Source organism: Canis lupus, chromosome 30 (genome assembly GCF_003254725.2).
Source record: "Canis lupus dingo isolate Sandy chromosome 30, ASM325472v2, whole genome shotgun sequence".
Taxonomy (NCBI): Eukaryota; Metazoa; Chordata; class Mammalia; order Carnivora; family Canidae; genus Canis; species Canis lupus.
In genome coordinates this window covers 17,045,972-17,068,358 of record NC_064272.1, presented here as the reverse complement: position 1 = coordinate 17,068,358, position 22,387 = coordinate 17,045,972, and the positions used below count along the sequence as shown (strand labels likewise).

The 22,387-nt window shown below is 47.3% G+C and overlaps 1 protein-coding gene across 1 annotated transcript in view; it reads left to right on the top strand.

Moving 5' to 3' along the window:
- Window positions 1–331: 331 nt before the first annotated feature.
- The window catches only part of TNFAIP8L3 (TNF alpha induced protein 8 like 3), a 37,629-nt gene continuing 15,573 nt past the window's right edge, over window positions 332–22,387 (top strand). The window contains exon 1 of the mRNA XM_025472802.3: window positions 332–487. Within this exon, the coding sequence (XP_025328587.1) occupies window positions 436–487 (52 nt within the window). The 5' untranslated portion in view covers window positions 332–435. The remainder of the gene's footprint in view (window positions 488–22,387) is intronic.

The following is a 22,387-nucleotide window of genomic DNA, read 5'->3' as shown; positions in this document are numbered from 1 at the left end:
GGGCGCGGGGAGCGGGGGGCCGGGCGCGGGGGGCCGGGCGCGGGGGAGGAGCCGCACCGCCCCCGGGGTATTTAAGCCCCGTCTGGCGCCCGCGGGGCCGGCCGCTCCCGCTCCTCCCAGCTCGCGCCTCCCTTCCCCCGCCCGCGCTCTCCCCGCGCGTCCCCACCCTCCGCCCCGCGCTCGCCAGGCGCGCAGGCACCGGCCGGCGGGCGCGGGGAGCGGGGCGCGGGGAGCGGGGCGCGGGGCGCGGGCGGCGCTCGCCTCTGCCGAGCCGCCCCCCGGCCGCCGCCGCGCACTGCCCAGCCCGCCCCGCCGGGGCCGCCGCCGCCCCCCGACCCCCGCCCCGAGCGCGCCGCGGCAGCCGGAGCCCGGACCGGCCCCGAGCGCCCCGCAGACGGGCGGGCGGCTGTGACCGTCCGGCCAGCAGCCCGCAGCATGGATTCGGACTCCGGCGAGCAGAGCGAGGGCGAGCCCGTGACCGCCGCAGGTACGGACGGGCCGGGCCGGGCGGAGGGGGGGCCGGGGCGGGGGTCCCGAGTGCTCCTCGGAGCGGCGGCGGGGGCCGGTCCCTTCCAGGCCGGGGCCGGGGCCGGGGCCGGCTCCGCGCCGCGAGTTTGCCGGGAGGCGCCCGCCGCCGCCGCACTCGGGCGCGGGAGGGAGAAGGGGTGCGTCTGCGGGCGGCTCCGGCGCAGCTGCGTCCTGCGGCGGCTCGGGTCGCCCGGGCCGCGTGGGGGTGGGGAAGGGCTCGGGAGGCCACGCCTCTGCCCTTTGAAATAACTTTCCGCGCGCCGACCCCGTCCTCGAGCCCGGGGCGCTGCGGCACAGGTGAGCGGTCCGGAGGCGTGGCCGGGGACCCCGGGCGGGAGAGGAGCGCGCGGACCCGCAGGGGCCCAGGCTGCTGCGCGAGCGGGAGGGTCCCGGCGGCGGAGCGCGGACGGCGCCGCGGGCTTTTCACAATCGATCGTTATCGAAGCCGTGGGTGGATGCTTACTTCGGAAAAAATGAACGTCCTCCCCCGCCTCTCCCTGATACTGAGCAACAGGAGGAAGCCACCCACAGCCCTGGGTCGGCTTACGCCGGGCTCTGCCCACCTGCACCGGCGGGCTCCACCCCCCGCCCACGGGCCCGCGCCCCGAGACCCGGTCGCCCCCCGCACCTGTCCTCGGCTCCCCGCACCCTCGGGACCCTGCGGGCTAGGCGCAGCCCCCCCAGCCCTGTGACCTGAGCGCCGGGACCCTCCTGCTACAGACCCGACCTTCCAGTCTAGTCCCCACTCTTCCCTATGGCAGACCAGCATCCTGAGAGCAGGGACCAAGTGCCAGAAAGCACTATCAGCCCAGGCGTGGGTGTCCGAAAGGCAGGCTCAGGAACCAGGCAGGACAGCTCGAGGCGCTGTGCCAGAGGCCCTGTGTAGATGATTCCCCTTCATCCTCACAGCATCTAGCCAGGTGATTACTATCTCCATTTTACAGAAGCCCGGAGAGGCTAAGTGGCTTGCCCACGTCTCGCAGCAGGGAGTAGCCACCAGCAGAGGGATTCCCTATCCCCTACATGGTACCCCTCAGCCTCTCACAGGGCAGCTCTGGTCAACCCCTTTGGGTGCCTGGGAAGAGATGAGCCTGGCAAAGAGGAAAGGTGGCATTACCAAGATCCCTGTGTTGAGGATGCCCGTGTCTGTGCAAGGGCCACCTCCTTTGGGCTGGTATGTGTGACTATAACGAATTAACCTGAGCCCTTTTGCCTACCCGTATGTTTCTGTAGCTATGAAGCACCAAGATTTTGTTTCACACGGGGCTTGTGGATCTCCTCACATCTTTTTAAAGTTCCAGTGGGTGTTTGTGTGTGTATCTAAGTATATCCGGAGAGCTGGGCGGAGCAGGGGTGAGAGGCCACTGACCTTGACACTTTACTGTCTCAAAATCCCAGGAACTATCATGCTGTCACCACCCCACCCTCAGATCTCTTATGCAGGTTGATATTCGAAGGAGAGAAGGAAACTTAGAGAAAGAACAGGGAGGAGACACTCCAGAAGAGTTCATCCTTGGGTGATAGCAGAGTGAAGGAGTTCTCAGGGGGCCTGGTTCTTCTCCCGAAAGCATGCCCAGCCTGGAATATCCCTGATGCGTGCATGTCGGTTTATGTCAGACCTCTGCACTGCTAACAGCAAACCTTAGGCCAGATAGGTCCCATGAAGAATAGGGCAGGCAAGTGAGCTGTCACCATTTATTTGAGCCTTGCTGTTTTCTACAGTCATTTCTTCTTTTCTGTATGTGTTTGAATCTCCCAAGCTGAATGTTTAATGGAATATCACAAGCCATTCTGCTAAATGGCATTCCATCTCATTATTCTCAAACTTAAGCTATTCGTGACAAAGCTTCAAAACTAGATGTTAATTCATTGCCTTGCTGTATCTGCATCCTGTCAAATGGAAAGCCTTGTTGCAGCTTCAGATATCGGTTGAATGACAGGTATGTTATCCTTAGGGTTTGACCTTGGTCTCCATAAGGAATGAGGCATTCATCTGTATCCATGGACTTGTATCCGTGCAAGCTGGATGGGTTTGTCACCAAGGACAACAGAGGAAGTGGGACTTCTTGGAGTATTCATCGTGTGTGTGTGTTCGTTCACCTATCTCTTAAGGAGTTGGGATGTAAGGGCTGCTTCCTCCGAAGTGGTACTTTGTCAAAATTGCAAAAAAGCCCTGCTGTGAGATGGACCCCATTAAGGTCAAGAGCCTGGACTTTGGGGGCACCTGGGTGGCTCAGTGGTTGAGCGTCGCCTTCAGCTCAAGGTCATGATCCTCGGATCGAGTCCTGCATCGGGCTCCCTGTGAGGAGACTGCTTCTCCCTCTACCTGTGCCTCTCGTGTATAAATAAATTTAAAAAAGAGTCTGGACTCTGGAATCAGAACGACCTGGGTTTCATTCTCTACCCATTGAGCAAGTTTCGTAACCTCTCTAAACCTGTTTCCCCACCCTCTGTAAAATGGGGATAACAGTAGTACCACAAAGAGGTTGTGAGGATTAAATAAAATACCACGTAAGAAGTATTCCTGGTGATCATTCAGTACATGGTAGCTGCTATGTTGATCATCACCTGACTGGATTTTTTTTTAAAGATTTTATTTATTTATTCATGAGAGACAGAGAGAGGCAGAGACACAGGCAGAGGGAGAAGCAGGCTCCCTGCAGGGAGTCTGATGTGGGACTTGATCCCAGACCCCAAGATCATGCCCTGAGCTGAAGGCAGACGAGCAGACGCTCATCCGCTGAGCCACCCAGGTGTCCCCTGACTGGGTTGTTTGTTGTGAGAATTCTGCTAAATAATGTACCCCAGTGCTTTATAAAATGTAAACCAGTAGGCATGTGTAAGACAATTAGTATTGTTGTCATTATTATCACATTAAGGTAGTTGCCTGAGCAGGTTTGTTTTGAATTTTCTCCTTTTTACTCTCCTTCTCTCTGGGGTGAAGTTGGGGAGGATGTTTGTATGTGTTTGTTTGCTTGTTTGGGGGAGGTTATCTTTAACTTACCTCTTCTTCTCCTCCTCATCTTCCAACTCAAGGCATGAAGATGGGGATATTCAAAACCACTGCTCTGACTCCCCTTTTTCCTCTAGTGCTAGGTAAGATTGTACAAGGCAGAGAATCCCTTACCCAACCCACCAGCTAACCTGGAGATAGCCACTTACATGCCATTTCTTTCTTTTTTTCTTTTCATGCCATTTCAAATAGAAGAAGAGGCCATAACCCTTCCCAACCAGTGAACCTTTTTCCTTCAAAGTAGCAGAAAGCCCAAGAGGTCCTCCCCATTCCCGCTTTCATTTTTATCCATCTGAGTCACCTTCCCAGTTATAAATTGGCAGAAGAGTGAGAAAGTCTTCTGAGGACTACCTACTCTTTACTGTCCCCCTTTGAAGAGACTTTTTCCAGAGATCTCCCCAGTGCCCGCGAAGTACTCATCAAGCAATACAATACTCTGCATAAGAGAGTGAAGAGAGGAGATGAGATTTGTCCCAAGCTGCATTTTCTGTTTTTCAGGAAGCACAGGAGGATGCTTTTATGTCATTCTGCTGCCTGAAACTCTACTCTGCCTTTCTGTCGTTTTGGGTTCTTTCTATGATTAGGAAAGAGGCAGGGTTTATGGAACACTGGATTCATTCCAGAGACCCAACTTGGCAGTCTATCGTTTGGCAAACCCACCATCCATCTCTCAGGAATCCTAGCACTTGTGTATTAACTCGACAGTGATTGAGTCTTTCCTAAGAAGCAACAAGAGAGTAAACGTTAGCGGTGTCAGCTTTTTCCCTTTTTGGCTTGTAAGCCAAGATAGTCTACCCAGCTGAGGGCAGACTAGCTCCTTCCACCCACAGCTAGGTGGTCCAGGGCAGTCTAGCTGGTGGGGCTTCTGTGCAGCTGGACAGATGCTACAGAAAAGCATTTCCATGCAATGGAGTTGAGATATGGCAGGGGAGTTTCAAAACAGTAAAAAAAAAAAAAAAAAAAAAGGGAAACAGCAGGCCCCTAACCTTGCCTTTGCCATCGCCTAGGTCCTAGCCTTGGTCCTTGTGAAAAAAGTGGCAAGGAGGGATGCCTGCATGGCTCAGTCAACTAAGCTTCTGTCTTTGGCTCCATGATCTTGGGGTCCTAGGATGAAGCCCTGCATCGAGATCCTGCTCAGTGGAGAGTCTGCTAGAGATTAATTCTCTCTCTCTCTCTACCCCCCTCCCTCCCCCCACCGCCTCTCTCTCCCCCTCTCTCCACCCCCTTTGTGTGCTCATGCTTTCTCTCTCTCTCTCTCTCTCTCTCTCTGATTCTCTCAAACAAATCAGTGAACCTTAAAAAAAAGTTGCAAGAAGGCTGGGTAGGATTCAATAGGTGGCCAAGAAGAAGAAAGATATTCCAAAAGTCAGACACTACTTGAGCAAAGGCACAAATAAGCAGGGAGATGACTGTTGTGGAGAGCATATACTAGGGAGTACTGAGAAGTAAGGTTATATGAGTGCAGGGAGGGCCACACAGAAGAGGGTCTTAATTACTGGTCCTGATGGTGCACAAGAAGCCCCTCCCTATTGATCCTTGTTGTGCAGAGATGTGACTGAGAGCTGGGTTTGCAGGAGCCACATCGGACAAAGGCTTGGAGCCTCGGCAACCAGGCATGGCCATGGTATCAGAGGACATGGTAGCCGTAAGGCAAGGCAGGAGGAGAAGGATGCAAGTGCCATTTTGGAGAAGCAAAAAACAGTAGTTGCTGACAGATGGTATAAAAGCAGTGAAGGGCGATGGAGAGTGGAAGGAGACTGGTGTGGTGAGTTGGGGTGAGGGCAGGGAGATGGGGGAGCTGAACTCCCCCACCCAGGCTTCCCAGCACCACCCTTTCATCAGGCACTTAGCAGTGATGTTTTGCTTAAAGGCACTTTCCCCTTGTAGACAGTAAACCATAATAGGGCATTGGTTTCAAGGGGTTGTGAGGTTCTGGAGTTTGTTGATTCTCATTGTTAGGTTCCTCTTGGAGACTGTCAAGTAACCTTTGTTGCCTGACAGATTGACATTGACAATGTGCTGGCCAACCTGGGACAGAGACCACCTGGGGTTGCGGTACCACTTGCCTGTTAGTCATAGTCCTGTGTCTTGTTCCTGTTTGTGGACATTTTTAGGGGCCTCTGCCTTATCCACACAGAGGGCTGTAACTGCTTTAAGGGTCAGGACCTTGTCTTTTGCTTTCATGTTCTTGAGATTTTTATGGGCGTAATAAATGAACGAGCATCTTGAGGAGACTCCTGGGAACTCTGCTCCAAAAGACAAGACAGCCAGAAACCTTTCCTATAGGGTGGAACTGCCAAACCTTTCCTTCAGTGTTTTGTTTTGCTTCAGTATTTTTATATATATATATATTTATATATATATATATATTTTTTTTTGTACTACCTGGGACCCTGTGTTGGGAACGCAGAGTTAAGAATGCAGTCCATTCTGCCTTCCGGGGCTTCAAATCAGAGGGGGAGATAGGACCACGTATGCTGATGGCCACAGCTTATACCAGTGCATGAAGATTCCTGACCCATCTTGCCCTGGATATACCCCAGACAAGTCTCTGTTTATACGTTTTGTCTTAACAGCCCTTTCCATTGTGTGCTTTATGGTCCCACCGACACCATGGATGCTAAACACACTGGCAGGTGGCTGGCTGGTTGGCTGGCTGCATGCCTGCATGGATAGATGGATACAGGCATAGCTCAGAGATACTGCAAGTTCAGTTCCAGACCACTGCAGTAAAGCAAATATTGCAATAAAGATGGTCAAATGAATTTTTAGATTCCCCAATGCATAGGAAAGTCATGTTTACACTCTATCATATTCTCCTAAGTGTGCAATTATTTCATATCTTTTTTACAAAACAATTTACATACCCTAATTTAAAAATACTTTATTGATGGGGCGCCTGGATGGCTCAGTTAAGCGTCTGACTCTTGATTTCAGCTCAGGTCATGATCTCAGAGTGGTGAGATCGAGCCCCACTTGGGGTTCCTCACTGTGTGTGGAGCCTGCTTAAGATTCTCTTTGCCCCTCCCCCATCTTTCTCCCCTCTCTAAAAAAAGAAATAAATAAAAATATTTTATTGCTAAAAAATGCTAACCATCATCTGAGCTTTCAGTAAGCCGTAATCACTGATTAAATCTCACCATAACAAATGTTAATAACAATTTAAAAGTTTGAAGTATTGCAAAAATTACCAAAGTGTGAGACATAGACATGAAGTGAGCAGATGCTGTTAGGAAAATGGCACGGCTAGACTTGCCCCACTAGGGTTGCCACAAGCCTTCAGTTTGTTTGAAAACAAAACAAAAAAAATCTGCAAAGTGCATTAAGCGAAATGCAACAAAATGAGCTATGCCTGTCTATGGATAGAGTGATGGATGACTCTGTGATAGAGGTTGGCATGCAGTGGGTTTAGTTGGGGAAGGAAAGGAGAGGGGAGGGACACTGGACTAGGCAGAGTGAGAAGCTGAGCTGCAGTGCACACCCAACAGTAGCCTCCAGCTCCGGAGCTAGAATAGCCCTTCAGAACTACTCTGAGTAGAGGTAAGAGGCCGGGCCTCCATGTCCTCTTACACAGTGACCAGTCATAGATGCAGGCCATCCCAAGGAACAGGATGTGAGCTTGGGTGAAGCAGTCCCCCACAGCTGAATGCTATCTGCAGGCCCCTGGCAGCCTGTGGCATGCTTGACTCTTGATTCTCTGGGAGGAACCTGGGCAATACACTGCAACATCCCCTGTAGGTGGTCCCCAGAATTCTTCAGGAATGTTTCATTAGGGATGGTGGCCCTGTCTCCTGGCAAAGCTCGGGGGATAGTCGTTGAGCTGTAAATTTTGTCTAGACCTCACTAGGACAATTTAGATTGCCAGATGAAATTAGCCATTCTAGACCTCATAGCTCTGCACCCAGTTGTTCAAGCCACTCAATCCAAGAGATATCGGCTGATCATCTGTTTTGTGTTCAGAGTGTACAGGGTGCATAGAGAAATGGAATTAGATGGGACCCTGCCTTCTAGAAATTTGCAGCCATGTTAGGGAGAGAAAACACCCACCCAGAAAAACTGAATCTGCAAGACTGAGTGGCATCAGCAATTAATAGTGTAGGATTTGGAGCATGGAGTATGGGGAATTTGGAATTCTGGTGGGGAGGCTTCATCAGGGAGATGTGCCTTGAGGGTACCCTTGAAGTAGTGAAAGATTTAAATGGGGGAAGAAGAAAGAGCAGGTGGCCAGGCCAGGAGCCTGTGAAGAGCCTGGCCTGACCCCCAGTGGGGCTCTCCTTAGAGGACCAGTGGGAGAAGAGAGCTGTCCTACTTAAAAAGTAAAATTGGACGTTGTGGTGATGGTTGTAGCCAACATGTAAGTTTCTAGAGCTGGAATGAGAATGTGTGTGACTGGGTAAATATAAAGTCCTGTTTCCTATGTTATTTTTCTCTTAAAAAATATGGCACTTGCTTTTTTATTTGTCAGCAAAACCAAATTATAGTCACACTTTCCCATTAGCACTGTCCTCTAACTGGTTCCTTTTCCTCAAGAGTTACCATTGGCTCCCACTTGAATTCACATGCCGATCTCTGTAAAGACACTGTATACAAAATTTGGTTTTGTTTTTTTTCAGTCACTTGGCTTCCAACTCTCTATGTAAAATGCCTGTGTAGGTGGGTGTTTGGGCTGTATTCTGTGCAAGCGTAGAAATAAACAATACACAAGAATGTAAAAAACATATTTCCCATAACAGCCTAGTCCAAGAAAACATATAGGGAGAGTGAGTACCCTTGGCCCCCACATATATTAAGGCATGTCAAAAAATAGATTACTTTTTTTACACATCAGAGATGATGTTTTTAAGGCAGTTGCATGGTCCAAATTTCTGATGCTGCTTTAGAACAGTCTTCACGTTCATATTGGGTTTCTTAAACATTATGGCCTGGGAATAAATTTGAGCCTGTTCATGGAAAATCTACTAGCGTGCAGACTATAAAAATGGAAAACTTGGCGGCACAGAAAGTGCTAGACACACCCTAATAGAAACCAGTATTTTGTAGCTCAGTTCTCCAGAAAAAAAAAAAAAAAAATGAGACACTGGTGGTGTCTAAATACTGGTTTAAACTGTTTGAAAAACCACAGGAGCAGCCACTAACTTGTAGATTCTCTTCTCAAAAGTAAAATATGCTTTCTGTGAAACTGTTCTAACCCTGAAAGGAAACATTTTGGTGATCCGTAGTTTTATGGAGATTCCCAGTTGATATTTTTATAGTGGAGGCATCCAATTTCATGCGCAGGAGGAAATTCTGTCAAGGGCTGTTCTGGTGAGCACGCACGTCCGCCGTTCCTGATTTGGGGCCTGTGCGTTATGCTGGGAAGGTAAACAGAGATTTTGGCGTAGAACATGGGAGGGAGATAATGGGGCCGTCTGCAGGGCAGGCCTCTACCACGTTCTAGTTGGTTCCTTGGTTTCCTTAAGATAACACTGAGATCGTCAAGGAGAAAAAACTGAGGTTGGGGTTATAGAGTAGAGGAAGTGGGGTTTAAGAAGTTGTGACAGATGGGATGCCTCAGTGGCTCAGTGGTTGAGCATCTGCCTTCGGCTCAGGGCATGATCCTGGGGTCCTGGGATCAAGTCCTGCATCAGGCTCCCCACAGGGAGCCTGCTTCTCCCTCTACCTGTGTCTCTGCCTCTCTCTGTGTGTGTCTCATGAATAAATAAAATCTTAAAAAAAAAAAAGTGAAAAATATCAAACAAGATGAGAAACTGTAAGGATAGTCTTTGGCAGCCAGAGTCCAGCCCCAGAGGGCCAGTACTGAATACAAAATTACAGTGATGTTTTGAATTTTACTTATTTCATGTTAACTAAGAACATACAATGTAGCTGAGACTGGATTGATTGTTTATATGACATTTAACCCTTATGCCAGCCTTCCAGGATAGGTACCATAAGTAGCCTCATTTTATAAACCAGGAAACTGAGGCACAGAGAGGTTAAGTAACTTGCTCAGGGAGGTGCAGCTTGTCAGTGGATATGAAGTCACTCGAACTCCAAAAATAGTGCTCTTGTTCAAGGTAGATTCAGGTACTTAAGTAAATGGATGCCATCAGCTCCCCAGGGCCCAGAACACCCTGACCATTAGGCTCCCTCATGAGACCCCTTCTGTTAGGACATTACCTATCCAGAAGGCCCTGTTTTAAGCAGCAGACGTTACCTGCATTGGCTCTTTAGCACATGGGCAAGGATTGGCTGGCACAAGTTCCTGTCCTGGAGCTGGTGAAGAGTGATTTGGGAGGGAAGATGGGGAGAAGGGCACAGTGCTCTGCCAGGGAGAGAAGGTCGTGGAAGGACCCTGCAGCCATGCACATCCCCAGAGTCATGGGACCTGGCAGGTGGTGAATATGGCAAACAGAGGAGAGAAGGGATTGAAAAGCAGAGTCAGGAGAGGTGCTGAAGGCACACATTCCTTTTATCAGAGTGTGCTTACGCTGGGTCCTAAGGCCTTTTTTTTTTTTTTTTAATTCCACTTCAGCATTAAGAATCATTTCAGATATAGAATTCCCCGGGCATTCTGACTAGTTGGATTCGAGGAGGAGCAGAAACTTAAGGACGAGCCTGCTTCACAGGGAAGAGATGTTGAGATTCAGAGCTAGCTGGGTTTTGGGTGTCCAGCACTCTCTCTTATTTACTGCTTTTTAGTAACACTAGTTTCTGACCCAAGGAATGCAGGCTCATGGTAGAACATGTAAAGACAGTACAAAGGAGAAAATTAGATTAGATTGAGCCCTAAGAATAGATGTGCTTTCCCAAAGCCAAAAAGCAGTGAAAAAGCAATGAAAAGATGCAAGGGAGCTTTATTTGGGGAGGGAGCGGGCCTTTTAAGAGAACAAAAGTCCCCCTTCTGCAGCGTTTCCGTGGGGACACAAAATACATCTGGCTATACTGCCAGGCAGCATCAGAACCAGAACTGGAGGCCAGATCCTCTGGCTCGTCTGTCCTTCGCTGAAAACATGGGTAATTTTTTTTAAAAGGATAAGAGTTATTCTGGATGTTGGGATAGCAGAGGGACCCCTGCTCTGTTTCCTTCTGACACCTTGTACAGTGTTCTTGCCACCCTCTCCCCACCAGGTACCTCTGCCCAAGAGTTAGGCCACCACCAGCCCACACCAGGCCTTAGACTTCTGCCTGGCCCACTCCTCCCCCATAGTCAGGAGAGCCCTACACAGAGCCCTTACAAGATTTTGTATTTTTTAATAGCCAAAAGATATTTACTTAGGTATTTACTTATAAAAAAGGTTTTACAGATGCCCAGTGGCAGTTGCAAAGGTTAATTTACTTTTGAGTTTAATTATCTACCAGCTTCAGGGATAGATTTATTGACGTCTAGTTCTCCAATTATGTTTTTTATCTTTGTTGGAGATTGACTATTTTTGTAAGGAAACAGGGAAATTTGTTCAACTGTGTTAGCCTTTCTACCCCTAAGATTTACCTTCATAATTCAGTGATTCCATCTCAATGAAACAAGGCAGGCAGAGTTCATTTAATACGGAGTCAACTTTTAGAGAGCCCAGAGCAGTATCTGATGGGATTCAACAATAATTTCTTGGAGGCACCTGGGTGGCTCAGTGGGTTTAGCATCTGCCTTGGGCTCAGATCATAATATCATGATCTCATGATCTCAGAGTCCTGGGATCGAGCCCTGTGTCAGGCTCCCTGCTTGGTGGTGAGTTGGCTTCTTTCTCTTCCTGGGCTTGTACTTTCTCTCTCAAATAAATAAATAAAATCTTAAAAAAAAAAAAAAAACTTTTTAACTTATTTTTTCCTTTAATTTCTCCCACTATGTATAATCCTGAGTTTCCTGCACCCTTACTCCACTGCTCTTCCTGTGCCCATTATTAATGCTTTTTTCCTGCCCATGTCTCCTCAGGCTGAGCCTTCAGCCTGGTCTTTTCTGGCAATACACTCTCATTTGGGAGAGACCATCCGATTTCATGGCACAGAGCCAAAGATTCCCAAAGCTGCAGTCTAGCGCAGTCCTCTCTCCCAAGCAAGAATGCTGCCTTGCGAGGCATCTGGGCATCTCTTCCTCACTGGCCAGGAGGCCTCTTGGCTCAGCACCTCCACACCCAGACCATTACCTCTCCCTCAGCTTTGCCCAGCATTTCTGTGGCCTCCTCAGCCACCAAGTCGTTCCAGACTGAAACAGCTGTAAAGTTGTAACAACAATGAAATGTCCTGTACACTTGATCCATGGCAAAACCAGGACATGGATAAAGCAGGTATTATTATTCTCGATTTACAGATGAAGAAACAGAATCAGAGATTACCCCAAATCAAAGCAAGTGGTAAATTTTCACTATTGAAAACTGTACTCCCTGAATTGGGGACAGCAACAAACCCACATACCAAACCTAAACAAACAATATTCAGTCAAATAGCTATTGAACGATTAAATACATAATGACTTTTCCACATGGTGTAGTATTACTCAGTTGTTAAGAAAAATTAATTAGGAGTGCCTGGGTGGCTCAGTTGGTTAAGTGTCTGCCTTCAGCTCGTCATGATCCCAGGGTCCTGGGATGGAGCCCTGCATTGGGCTCCCTGGTCAGTGAGGAGCCTGCTTCTCCCTCTCCCTCTGCCACTCCCCCTACTCATGCACATACACTCTCTGTCAAATAAATAAAATCTTTTAAAAATTTAATTCGAAGAACATATAATAATATAGGGAAGAGTTTGCATTATAATGTATAAAGAAAGCTTGATGATCTATGATCCAAATTGTGCTCCATACGTGTATACATATATATTTCATGTACGGATGTATATACACACACATCTCCGTACATATACATACACTCCTTTTTATAGAGAAAAAGGGAAGAGACCTCCTTTCATTCATACACATAAACTTTAACTTTTTAATGCTGGAACAGAACCATTCTATATGATGAGTTTGTGGGTAATTGTAATTTCCTTCTTTGTACTTCTCTTCTAGATATTTCTGCAATAGGTGTGTATAACTTTCAGCACATAATGTGGTTTTTAAAAGCAACAATCAAGTGAGATCCCGTGGCCTAGTCCACTGCTCATCCTTTGGGCTTTTTTACAGTTTTGTCCCACGTCCTCCCATCTTCTTCCTTGAAACTAGTTCTTCTCTCACTTCTCTGTGATCTTTCCCCCAGACCAGTCCTCTCATGGCTCCTCCTGGTAGGGGCATGTTCCAGGCTTCTCTCCTCAGCTCTCTTCCTGCTCACGCATTGCCCAGGCTTTGGTTCTCCCCTCTCCCTGGTACCTCCTCACCCAGAGGGTATAGGCCTTGTGGGCCCTCATGCCACGTAGAGAAAGTGTAGACCACCAGAGTGGGTAATGAGCTCATAGATGTGGGGCTCAGAGTCTGGCACAGGGCACCAGAGCCTCTCCAGCCAAATGGAATGCTGGATGAGCTTGCTGACTCAGCCGTCTTGGCCCTTGAACACGGCCTCACTGCCGTTTGCTGACCGGCAGTGTATGTAGCTGGCAGCCCTGACCTTCCATGACCCTATCTCTGTCCCTGACCTCTATCCCAAATATGAGTGAGTTTCACGTTCCACTTTTTCATTTACACATTGATTTTGTGTCTTTATTACTTTTATAATTAGAAAAAGAGAGGTGAGGATTAGAGCAGGATTATTAACTTTCAGGAGGTATTGGTCTGCCACCAGCATTGGTCTACTATCCCCCAAAAAATTATTATTGAGGAGCTGTATGATACTAAATATAATGTATCTATTTCTGAAGAAATTAGAAATTTAATTGAGGATTTCTTGTGCATCTTGGAGCTGAAAATAAGAGAGACATCATGGCCCTAATATTCATTACTGCCTCCCTATCTCCACCTTATTCTACTCTAGTCAACCAAATTAGGGTAACCCAGTCAGGAAGTTTATAGGAAACAGAAGTACTGTTTCACGTTTATCAGAATTTTTTTTTTTTTTTTTTTTTTGTTTATCAGAATTTTTAACTTAATTTTAAATTAAGAGTATTCCCCATCAGCCAGGATTTTGTCTATCTTTACTTTCTTAGTTTATGTTATACAAAATGATTATTTTTATCTCTTTTCAGAGATAAATATATATATATAGATTATGCATTTTCACCCTTCCAGAAAAGTTCCTCCTCTCGTTAAAAAAAAAAAAAAGACTTAATCTTCAAGTGGAAAGCAATTATCAGTTCTTAATTAAGCAGCCATATCTCCTTCTTATCAGTTGCAAGTGAGTGCATATGACCACTGTGATTTTTAAAAGATCAGAGAATATGAAAGGTAGAATAATCAAGATAGGAGTGAATTCTGAGGAAATAGGCCTTTATGCCAAGAATGATAGATGGTAAGACCAGCATTTGTAGTAAGCACCCAGGTGTTATCTCCAGAAAGCTGTTACCAAATTCCCCCCACCCCAGGCTTTCCATTCACCCCAGGAGAGGGGTCAGTGATGGGCTTATGGGTGGGATGAAGATGTCTGGTTCCAGCCATCCTTGGATTTTGTTTGTTTCATTTTTGTTTTAAAAAAAAAAACCTACTCCAGGGGCAGCCCCGGTGGCCCAGGGGTTGAGCGTCTGCCTTCAGCCCTGGGCCTGATCCTGGAGACCTGGGATTGAATCCCACCTCAGGCTCCCTGCATGGAGCCTGCTCCTCCCTCTGCCTGTGTCTTGGCCTCTCTCTGTCTCTCTGTCTCTCTGTCTCTCTCTCTCTCTCTCTGTAGGTCTCTCATGAATAAATAAATAAAATCTTAAAAAAAAAAAACTCCACATAAAAATAGCTCTGCCAAATTGTCATAATCCAGTGAGAGTAACTGGAGTCTGCACAAAGTCTGAAGATTGTTGATAATTAGGGGCCAAGGCTGTCTTAAGGCGGGATGGAGGTTGGCAAGGACTAGTGACAGCTGGTCAGGTCATCAGGAAGTTGGGTCAGGTGACAGGGAGGCCACAGGGGCAGGGGACATTCTCTTGAGTCACTCGGCCTGCAGTGGGTCTGCCAGTCATGGCTGCTCAGCCTTCTTAGGCCTCTTCCCCTGGAGGGCAGTCCCTCTTAAAAAGTCCAAAATTTTGAGAAAAGCTGGCTCCCCAGTTTGGGCCTCCTGACCTCCTACCTCCTGCCCAGAAGCAAATCCTCCTCCTGACATCGCCTCTTCTGCACCCCCTGGCCCCAGATCTCTGCCTCATCCTTGATGCTTCCCTTCCCTGCAGCCTCTCCCACCGGAGTGCTTCTCTCCATTTCCTCTGCCAGCACCTCCCCCCCCCCGCCCCGCCCCCACTTCACAAGCCCTCCTGGGCAATAGATGGACTAGGGCAGGGGAAACTCAGACCTGGAGCCCTGACTGGTCATGAAGCAAAGATCTTAAAGCTTCCGGAGAGAAAAACAAGGCCCTTTTACCAATGGTCTAGTTATCTAAATAGCAGCACCGAGAACCAAATAACAGTGATACAATGCCTTTGAGTTCTCAAGGCGAGGGATTTCCCTGATAGAGTTCTGAACCCCGTGAAGCCATCAGTGGAGTGTGTGGGTAGAATAAGGTAATTATAGGACACGTTAGGTCTCCAGAAAATTACCCTACCATGTTCCCTTCCTTAGGGAGCTGCTAGATCAGGAATCAGCCAGCTGACGCCCCAGGCCAAGTCTGGCCTGCCACCTTTCTTGGATGGCCCACAGCACTTTTACATTTTTTTAATGGTTACATTTAAATGGTTATATAAGTACCCAGATATATTTTGCCTTTTGGCCCTTTATTCTCTGACTTTTTCAGGTGGTTTGCTGATGCCTGTACTAGACAAAGTGTTCCACTGAAATGGGGTATAAGAAAGAGGAAGCCATGAGACAGACACAGGAGAGAAGGAATGAAAGATAGAGGGAGAACCATGGTGGCAGCCTGGAGCAGGCTTAGAGGGGAAAAAAGGTGCCCAGATTTGAGCCAGGGCACAGAAAGCCGCCCCTGCCCAGGAGCCTCCACAAAAGAAAATTAAAGTGAAAGATTAGTTGATTAATCTGAGCCTATTGAGAACTTTGTATTCTGCTAGGAGCTTTGGGAGTGAATTAATGCTAGGTAGATAGAAAACTAACCAAAAGAAAAACAAGGCAGCGTTTGGCTCCTAAGAAAACAAGATGAATAAGAAAGGAAATGCAGTCATGGAAGTGATAGAACATACATGACTCAGCTATGAATGGTATCCAAGTCAGGGTAATGTAAATCACTGACGTCTGATTTAACCAAGTATTATAATAGAACTAAATGGGAAGGTGGAAGGAGAAATGAATGGAGAAGAGAGCTAATTTCTTGCCTTCCATAATAGGAAGTTAAAAGCACATAAAGTCGAGGACTAACAGTGTAAGCATGTAATTTAAATATAAAGAGGTAATTATTAGTTGAAACAGCTAAAAGAATTTGAAGTATTTTGCATGAAGAGCCAGCATCAGAAGTGAGCCAGAGGATGCTGCATTTTGTATAAGCCCTAGAATGACTTGACTTTTAAAATGCACCATATCACTTTGAAAACAGGTTTTGAAAATAACAAAAAGGAAAAGTGACTGGTCAGCTGAAGGAGTGATGTCCTGGCAACCATGCCCAGGTGGGAAAGAGGCACAGTGGGAGTGACCCAGGCCCCTGGCTGAAGGAAGCAGGCTTCAGTGTCCTGAGGCCACGCTAGTTCTGAATATCATGATTGTTCCTGACTAAGTGGGAATACATTTCAATAAAATGTCATGACTGATAGCCATTCATTCATGCACTGAACATTCTCTGCATTTCTATCCCTAGCTGGAGCTATTGGGATGAATACATGATTCCTGCCCTCAAGCAGTTCACAAACTGGTGCTAGATAAAGTCATTCATCCAGCTGGTGTATGATGGCTCTGCGCTGTGATGAGAGTATACTGGAGGGAAATGTGATTGCCAGGACAAGTGCTCAGAGGTCAGAAGTCCACTGGCGCCTGGGAGTTTGACTAGGAATCGAGGGAGATGGGGCAAGGGAGAAACAGATGTCCGCGGAACAAAATGTCCAGGGAACAAAATGTGCAGAGGCACAGGGAGGGCCTGGGAATGACGGAGCCAGGTACAGATGAGACGTGCGTGTGGCCTGGAGTCAGGAACTCGGAGTTTGGAGAGGATAAAGCTGGAGAGGTGAACAGCAGCTAGATCCTCAGCTCAACAAGGTGGCATGCTACAATAAAGGGCCTGCCCCTGTCGTCCCCACAGCATCGTTTCCCAGGCTGACTAGTCACTATTGGTTTTTGGAGGCTGAAATTCATTACTGAGCTCCTACTATGTGCCAGAGACACCTCTGTGGACACAGCAGTGCAGGTCCCCTCTCCTGGAATTTGCAATGAACAAACCAGTGAAGCCAGGTGGGAGGTTCTTAAATAGCCCTGGTGTGGGGGTTTTGTTCTGGATAGAAAGAATGTTCAGGGAAGGGCTGGGAGGGAGAGCAGAAGGCCATGTTTGCATCCAGGTAGAAGATGCATAGAGTAAAACGTGGGACTGGGGCAAGGATGAACCACTTTCTCTTTGAGCAGAAAAAATGGGATGACAGGGATGTGAGGCCCCATAGGAAGAACCGGCCCTGGGGGTTGGGGCACAGCTCCTGTATGCAGCTGTGTCAGCATGGCGCGGCCTGCTGGGGCTGGCAGCCTGCAGCTTGGTCTGTGGGTGCGGTGCTGAGGCCAGCACAGGCTGAGGCCCTGGGCAGAGTTTGCTTACCGCCTGCCCGGTGGTGAGCACAGGCTGTAGCCTGATGGAGAAGGCAAGGGCCCCAGGAAATTGGTGGAAGGGGCATTTTGGAGAGAAGCCACAGAAAAGGAAAGCTGGAGGCTCCAAGGTCACTGCCTCCGGTTTTTCAAGGAGGGAAGAGAGGAGGCATTTTATTGCTGAAGTGGACAATTGCAGAGCTCGGCGAGAGCTTGATGGATGGAGGGGAATCAGGGTGTGAAAAGGAAGCCTGATAATCCATCCTACAGGAATCAGCTCATATCTCGTGTATGCCCAGTGCTGTTCTTTTATGGACTTTTTTTTTTTTTAATATTCTGTTTTGTTTTTTTTTAAATTTTTATTTATTTATGATAGTCACAGAGAGAGAGAGAGAGAGAGGCAGAGACACAGGCCGAGGGAGAAGCAGGCTCCATGCACCGGGAGCCCGACGTGGGATTCGATCCCGGGTCTCCAGGATCGCGCCCTGGGCCAAAGGCAGGTGCCAAACCGCTGCGCCACCCAGGGATCCCTTTTTATGGACTTTAAAAATTCAATTTCTGGGGGCACCCGGGTGGCTCAGTCAGTTAAGTGCCTTCAGCTCAGGTCATGGTCCCAGGGTCCTGGGACTGAGCCCCATGTCTGGCTCCCAGCTCCGTGGGGAGGCTGCTTCTCCCTCTCCCACTGCCACTCCCCCTGCTCGTGTGCTCGCTCTCTCAAATAAATAAATCTTTAATAAAAACTCAATTTCTGATTCTGAAGAAGTTACCATTAAATTGGGAATATAAAGCAAATGAGCAGGCTCATCTAGTCCAGCTCCCCCATTTGACAAACCAAGGAACCAGGAAGATAAAGACTTGGGCCCATAGCCTACAGTGAGCAGCACACTGGGGACGATGGGGCAGCCTTGGGGCAGGGCTCTCTCCTTCACACCCTGCTGCCTGCACAGTGGCTGGGGACAGGAACAGTTTTCCGTGTTTGGGGAGCGACGCCGTGGCTGCAGCTCTGGCATGCCAAGTCCACAGGGCAGCCATTATCAGCATCTTGGGGTGACCGCACCAGATGACTCGCTTTGAAATAGTGACACCTTTTGGTGGCGCTTTCCTCTATGACCATGACCTATAAATAATTTAGAGAGACATTTACTGCGTTGAGACATGTATGGAGAAAGTTAAATTTAGAAAGGAAGTCTCAGAGAAAGACACATTTAGGTGTGACTTCCAGGAACATGAGTCTCCCCAGCTTGTTTGATCCTTGAGTGATGTGAGTGGGACTCTCTTGGCTCACAGTAGTTCTGAGTAGGGGTCCCAGCGGAGCTCAGGGGAGCAACCTCAGGGACCTTGCAGGTGAGTGAGAAAACTGCCATCTCACCTCCCATCTGCAAACTACCTCCTGCAACACTGCCATTGCCCTGAGCCAGGAATGACCATGGCATTATCCAGAATTCAGCCTGACTCGTCTCAGATCTCAAATCCGTGGACAAAACCAGTTACTACAGGATATATGGAAGGGGCACTGCTGTCAGGAAAACAAAAACTTGCATTGATGAGCTTGTTCTCAAGTATCTCATCATTGGGTCCTGAACATCCAGTTCCTGAGTGGGAATCTGCAACAACCACCATGAACACAGCATGGAAAGCAACAGCACAGACACCTGTCTGCATTGCAGAGAGGATTCCTGAGTGAGTTCCTGCCTCTTCTCTAAATCTTTCCAGGGGTGCCCTATGTCTAGAATTTAGCCCCCAAACAGAGGCTCTTCACTTAAACTGGATTGAAATCAGGAGTATCTGTAAACCTGGAGGAAAATATTGCATCTTCATTTTCACTAATATAACAGAAATTTCACTAATACAGCTGAAATTTAGCTTTACTCCTAAATACAAATGCTGACAATAAATCACATTAGTAAAAGCAGTGCCTGTTACCTTCCCCCAATACAAATCAGTTATTTTTTATGTGACGTTATAGTTTTTGCAGACATCTTGACATGCTGTTCACATTTGTCACTACTTTGAATAATAGAAGATCTTATATTTTGATGTACTAATAAAAAACTCCATATTAAAAAATAAGTGATATATTATGTGTGCCCCTTTCCTGTTCCAATTTCAAATTGACTGAAATCCAAAAATATCATTGAACAAAATTTATATTTCACTAAAAAAATAATTAAGTAGAACATTGAGCAAGGCATAATGCTGTCTGCCAAATCATCTCCCATCCAGAAGTACCTTCTGGTTTCTTCTCCTTCGTGTGTTCCAACCTGTCTAGTACAGCTACCATTTTTTTTTAACTCACTAAACTGTATTAATCTAATCATGGCACCTTCCAAGACCTCATTCCTTACGTGCCCACTATCCCAGGCCACATTTTGTCTTTATTTTTTCCAGTAGAGCCTGGAAAGGTGTTCCATTTTACTGCCTGATTTTTTTTTTTTTGACGTTTTAGGTTTTATATCTACACTCCAAAAATTGAAGAATTCCAAAGGCTGACATTTTTATGACATCAGTCTGTTTACTAATTTTACATATTACCAAATTGGCATCCTCCCATGGCTCTGAATGCAGCATCCTACTGGTGTCCTTGTTAGCAGGCTGGTGGCCTGAGCCTGGATTTTCAGCAACTGCCACGGAGAACAGTCTGGGAGCTGTCAACAGAGAGAGGGGATCACCCAGAGAGACAGATGTGGCCTGTGCTATTCTGATCCCCAGCAGCTCCCAAGTGTTAAAATAGCTGGTGAGCGTGAAGGGACGTGAGTGGGGAGGCTCTGGGGTGGCAGGAGGGTGGGTGCTGCTGCCATGGAGAGAGGGCTCCTGCTGGAATTGAACACTGAGGGCGTGGTGGGTGGCACCTCTGACCCCTCAGGGGATGCTGTTGCTTTTAGGGGTACAGACAGGCAGGACCCAGCTGGGCCGGGCAGGCGACTCCATGTGAAAGGCAACGCGTGGACCTCATGCTGAGTTCAGAAGGTGCTCGAGTGCACTCAGTTCAGCACGTACTTCGTGAATCCTCGTGCCAGTGTATATCCTGAACAGATAGAATGTGGGCCTCGAAGAACGAGAAAGAGCACTCGAAATCATTCATTCAGTTATTCATTTACAGACATTTATTGAACAACTTCTACATGGCAGATGCTGCCCCTGTTGTGAGGATACACAGGTCCTCTGAGCATCAGTCCTAGAATAACTCAGTGCTGATCACAGTGCAGCACTGGAAAAGGACTACACTGGAATTGGGTGCAAGGGCCACCCTTGCTGGAAGGATGTGAGTGCTGGCCCGGGGCTCAAGGTGAGAGGAGCCTGTAGCAAGAACAAACCGTCAGCTGTGCCTCTGCCACCTGGTCAGGGATCCATTGGATCCAGCTATGGGCACAGGGGGCCAGGGCAGCCAGGCTTAGAGCACCACTCCCAGGGAGAGCCGCCCTGAATTTCTGGTACTTTTTGGCTGTCACCTGCCTATCTTCACCCATTTGGGCTAGGGCAGAGTCATACATGTGAAGGGATGAAGCTGCCCTTTGGCTTGTGATTTCAGCATGTCCTCTGACATCCGAAGAGCAGGCATCTGATGGGAGGGCTGAGATGAGATGAGGTGGGCAGAGCCGGGGTTCTGTGTACCGAGCTCCTCCTCGGTGTCTCCTGCCACCTCCTGGCTTAGGAAAGGGCAGTAGAAGGGAATCCTGTTATGTACCAGTAGAGACCTATGGACACCCTTACCCCCATCATGCAGCCTGCCGCTAGGTTATTTGTTACTTTCAGTAGATTAGAATATAGTGTCTGTTGACCATGTGTTTGTGAATATTAAAGCACATATGCCTTGGAGATTGTGTGGTAGAGTATATACGTGTTAAATGTGATGCATGGTGGGGTTGTGGGGGACTCATTCTCTTCCTTTAGTGTGTCTTTTCTGACTTCTCTCAATACCCATTAATCATTTTTTGTACTAAAATTGTTAAAGTATCTTGAGAAATAGATACTTGGTCTCCCCTCTTAAAAATAAAACAAAGAGAACAGTATTAAAAATTACACCAGTGGATGGTGTTTATCCCTTTATTCATGAGAGTGATCCACCATTCAGAGTGGCTACCAACTTTGTGGGTGCTCTAGGGAAAGAAAAGAAAAATCTAAAGAGCTTAAAATAGTTTAAAAAATCATAAGTATGTGTTGATTTAGGGGATTATTGCTCTTCTACATGAATAATGAATAAACATTAAAGAAATTGATTCTCCACTCATCCCCGGTCTCAAAACATAACACTTGTCACAGGTGGCTTTATGGATGAGTATTTCTAAACCTTCAAAAAACAAGGCGGCAGGATGCCTGGATGGCTTGGTGGTTGAGCATCTGCCTTCACACTCAGAGCATGATCCTAAGATCCCCAGAGTCCTGCATCAGGCTCCCAGCAGGGAGCCTGCTTCTCCCTCTGCCTATGTCTCTGCCTTTCTGTCTCATGAATAAATAAATAAAATCTTTAAAAAAACAAGAAAGCTACATAATCCATTTTATGAGGGTAGTTTATTTGGTCATTAAAATCAGACAGAGACTTTTCTAGGAAAAAGTTATAGGCCAGTCTCACCTTTGAGCATAGTTGCAAAATGCTAAATACAAAACTTATGGAATTCTTCAGTATATTATATATGTGTATATTACATACATATACACTATAATATATATAATGTACATGTATAATATGCATTATGATGACGTGGGGCTTATTGTGGGAAAGCAATGATGATTTAAATCAGGAAGCCATTTAATAATTGGTTAAATTCACATATTAAAAGGGATAAACCATACGGTGATCTCAATAGGTACAAAGTGTTTGATAAAATCAGATACACATTTCTATCTTCAGACAAAGCCTATTAGCAAACAGGAACGTAAGGAGAATTCCTTAACTTGATAAGTGGTATCCATCAAAAACCCACAGCAGAGATCATATGGGGGGAGCAGATTTTAGAGGCAATTCTGTTGGTAGGAAACAAGACAGAGATGCCAAATAGCACCCTTACAATTCAGCATTGCACTGGAGGCTCCCACTGGTGCAACAAGGCAAGAAAAAGAAATAGAAGGTAGAAGAAAATCATCTTGTGTGGGCAATTTGGTTGTCCATATAAAAAAATCTGAAATGCTACATAAAATCAATTAGAACTAAT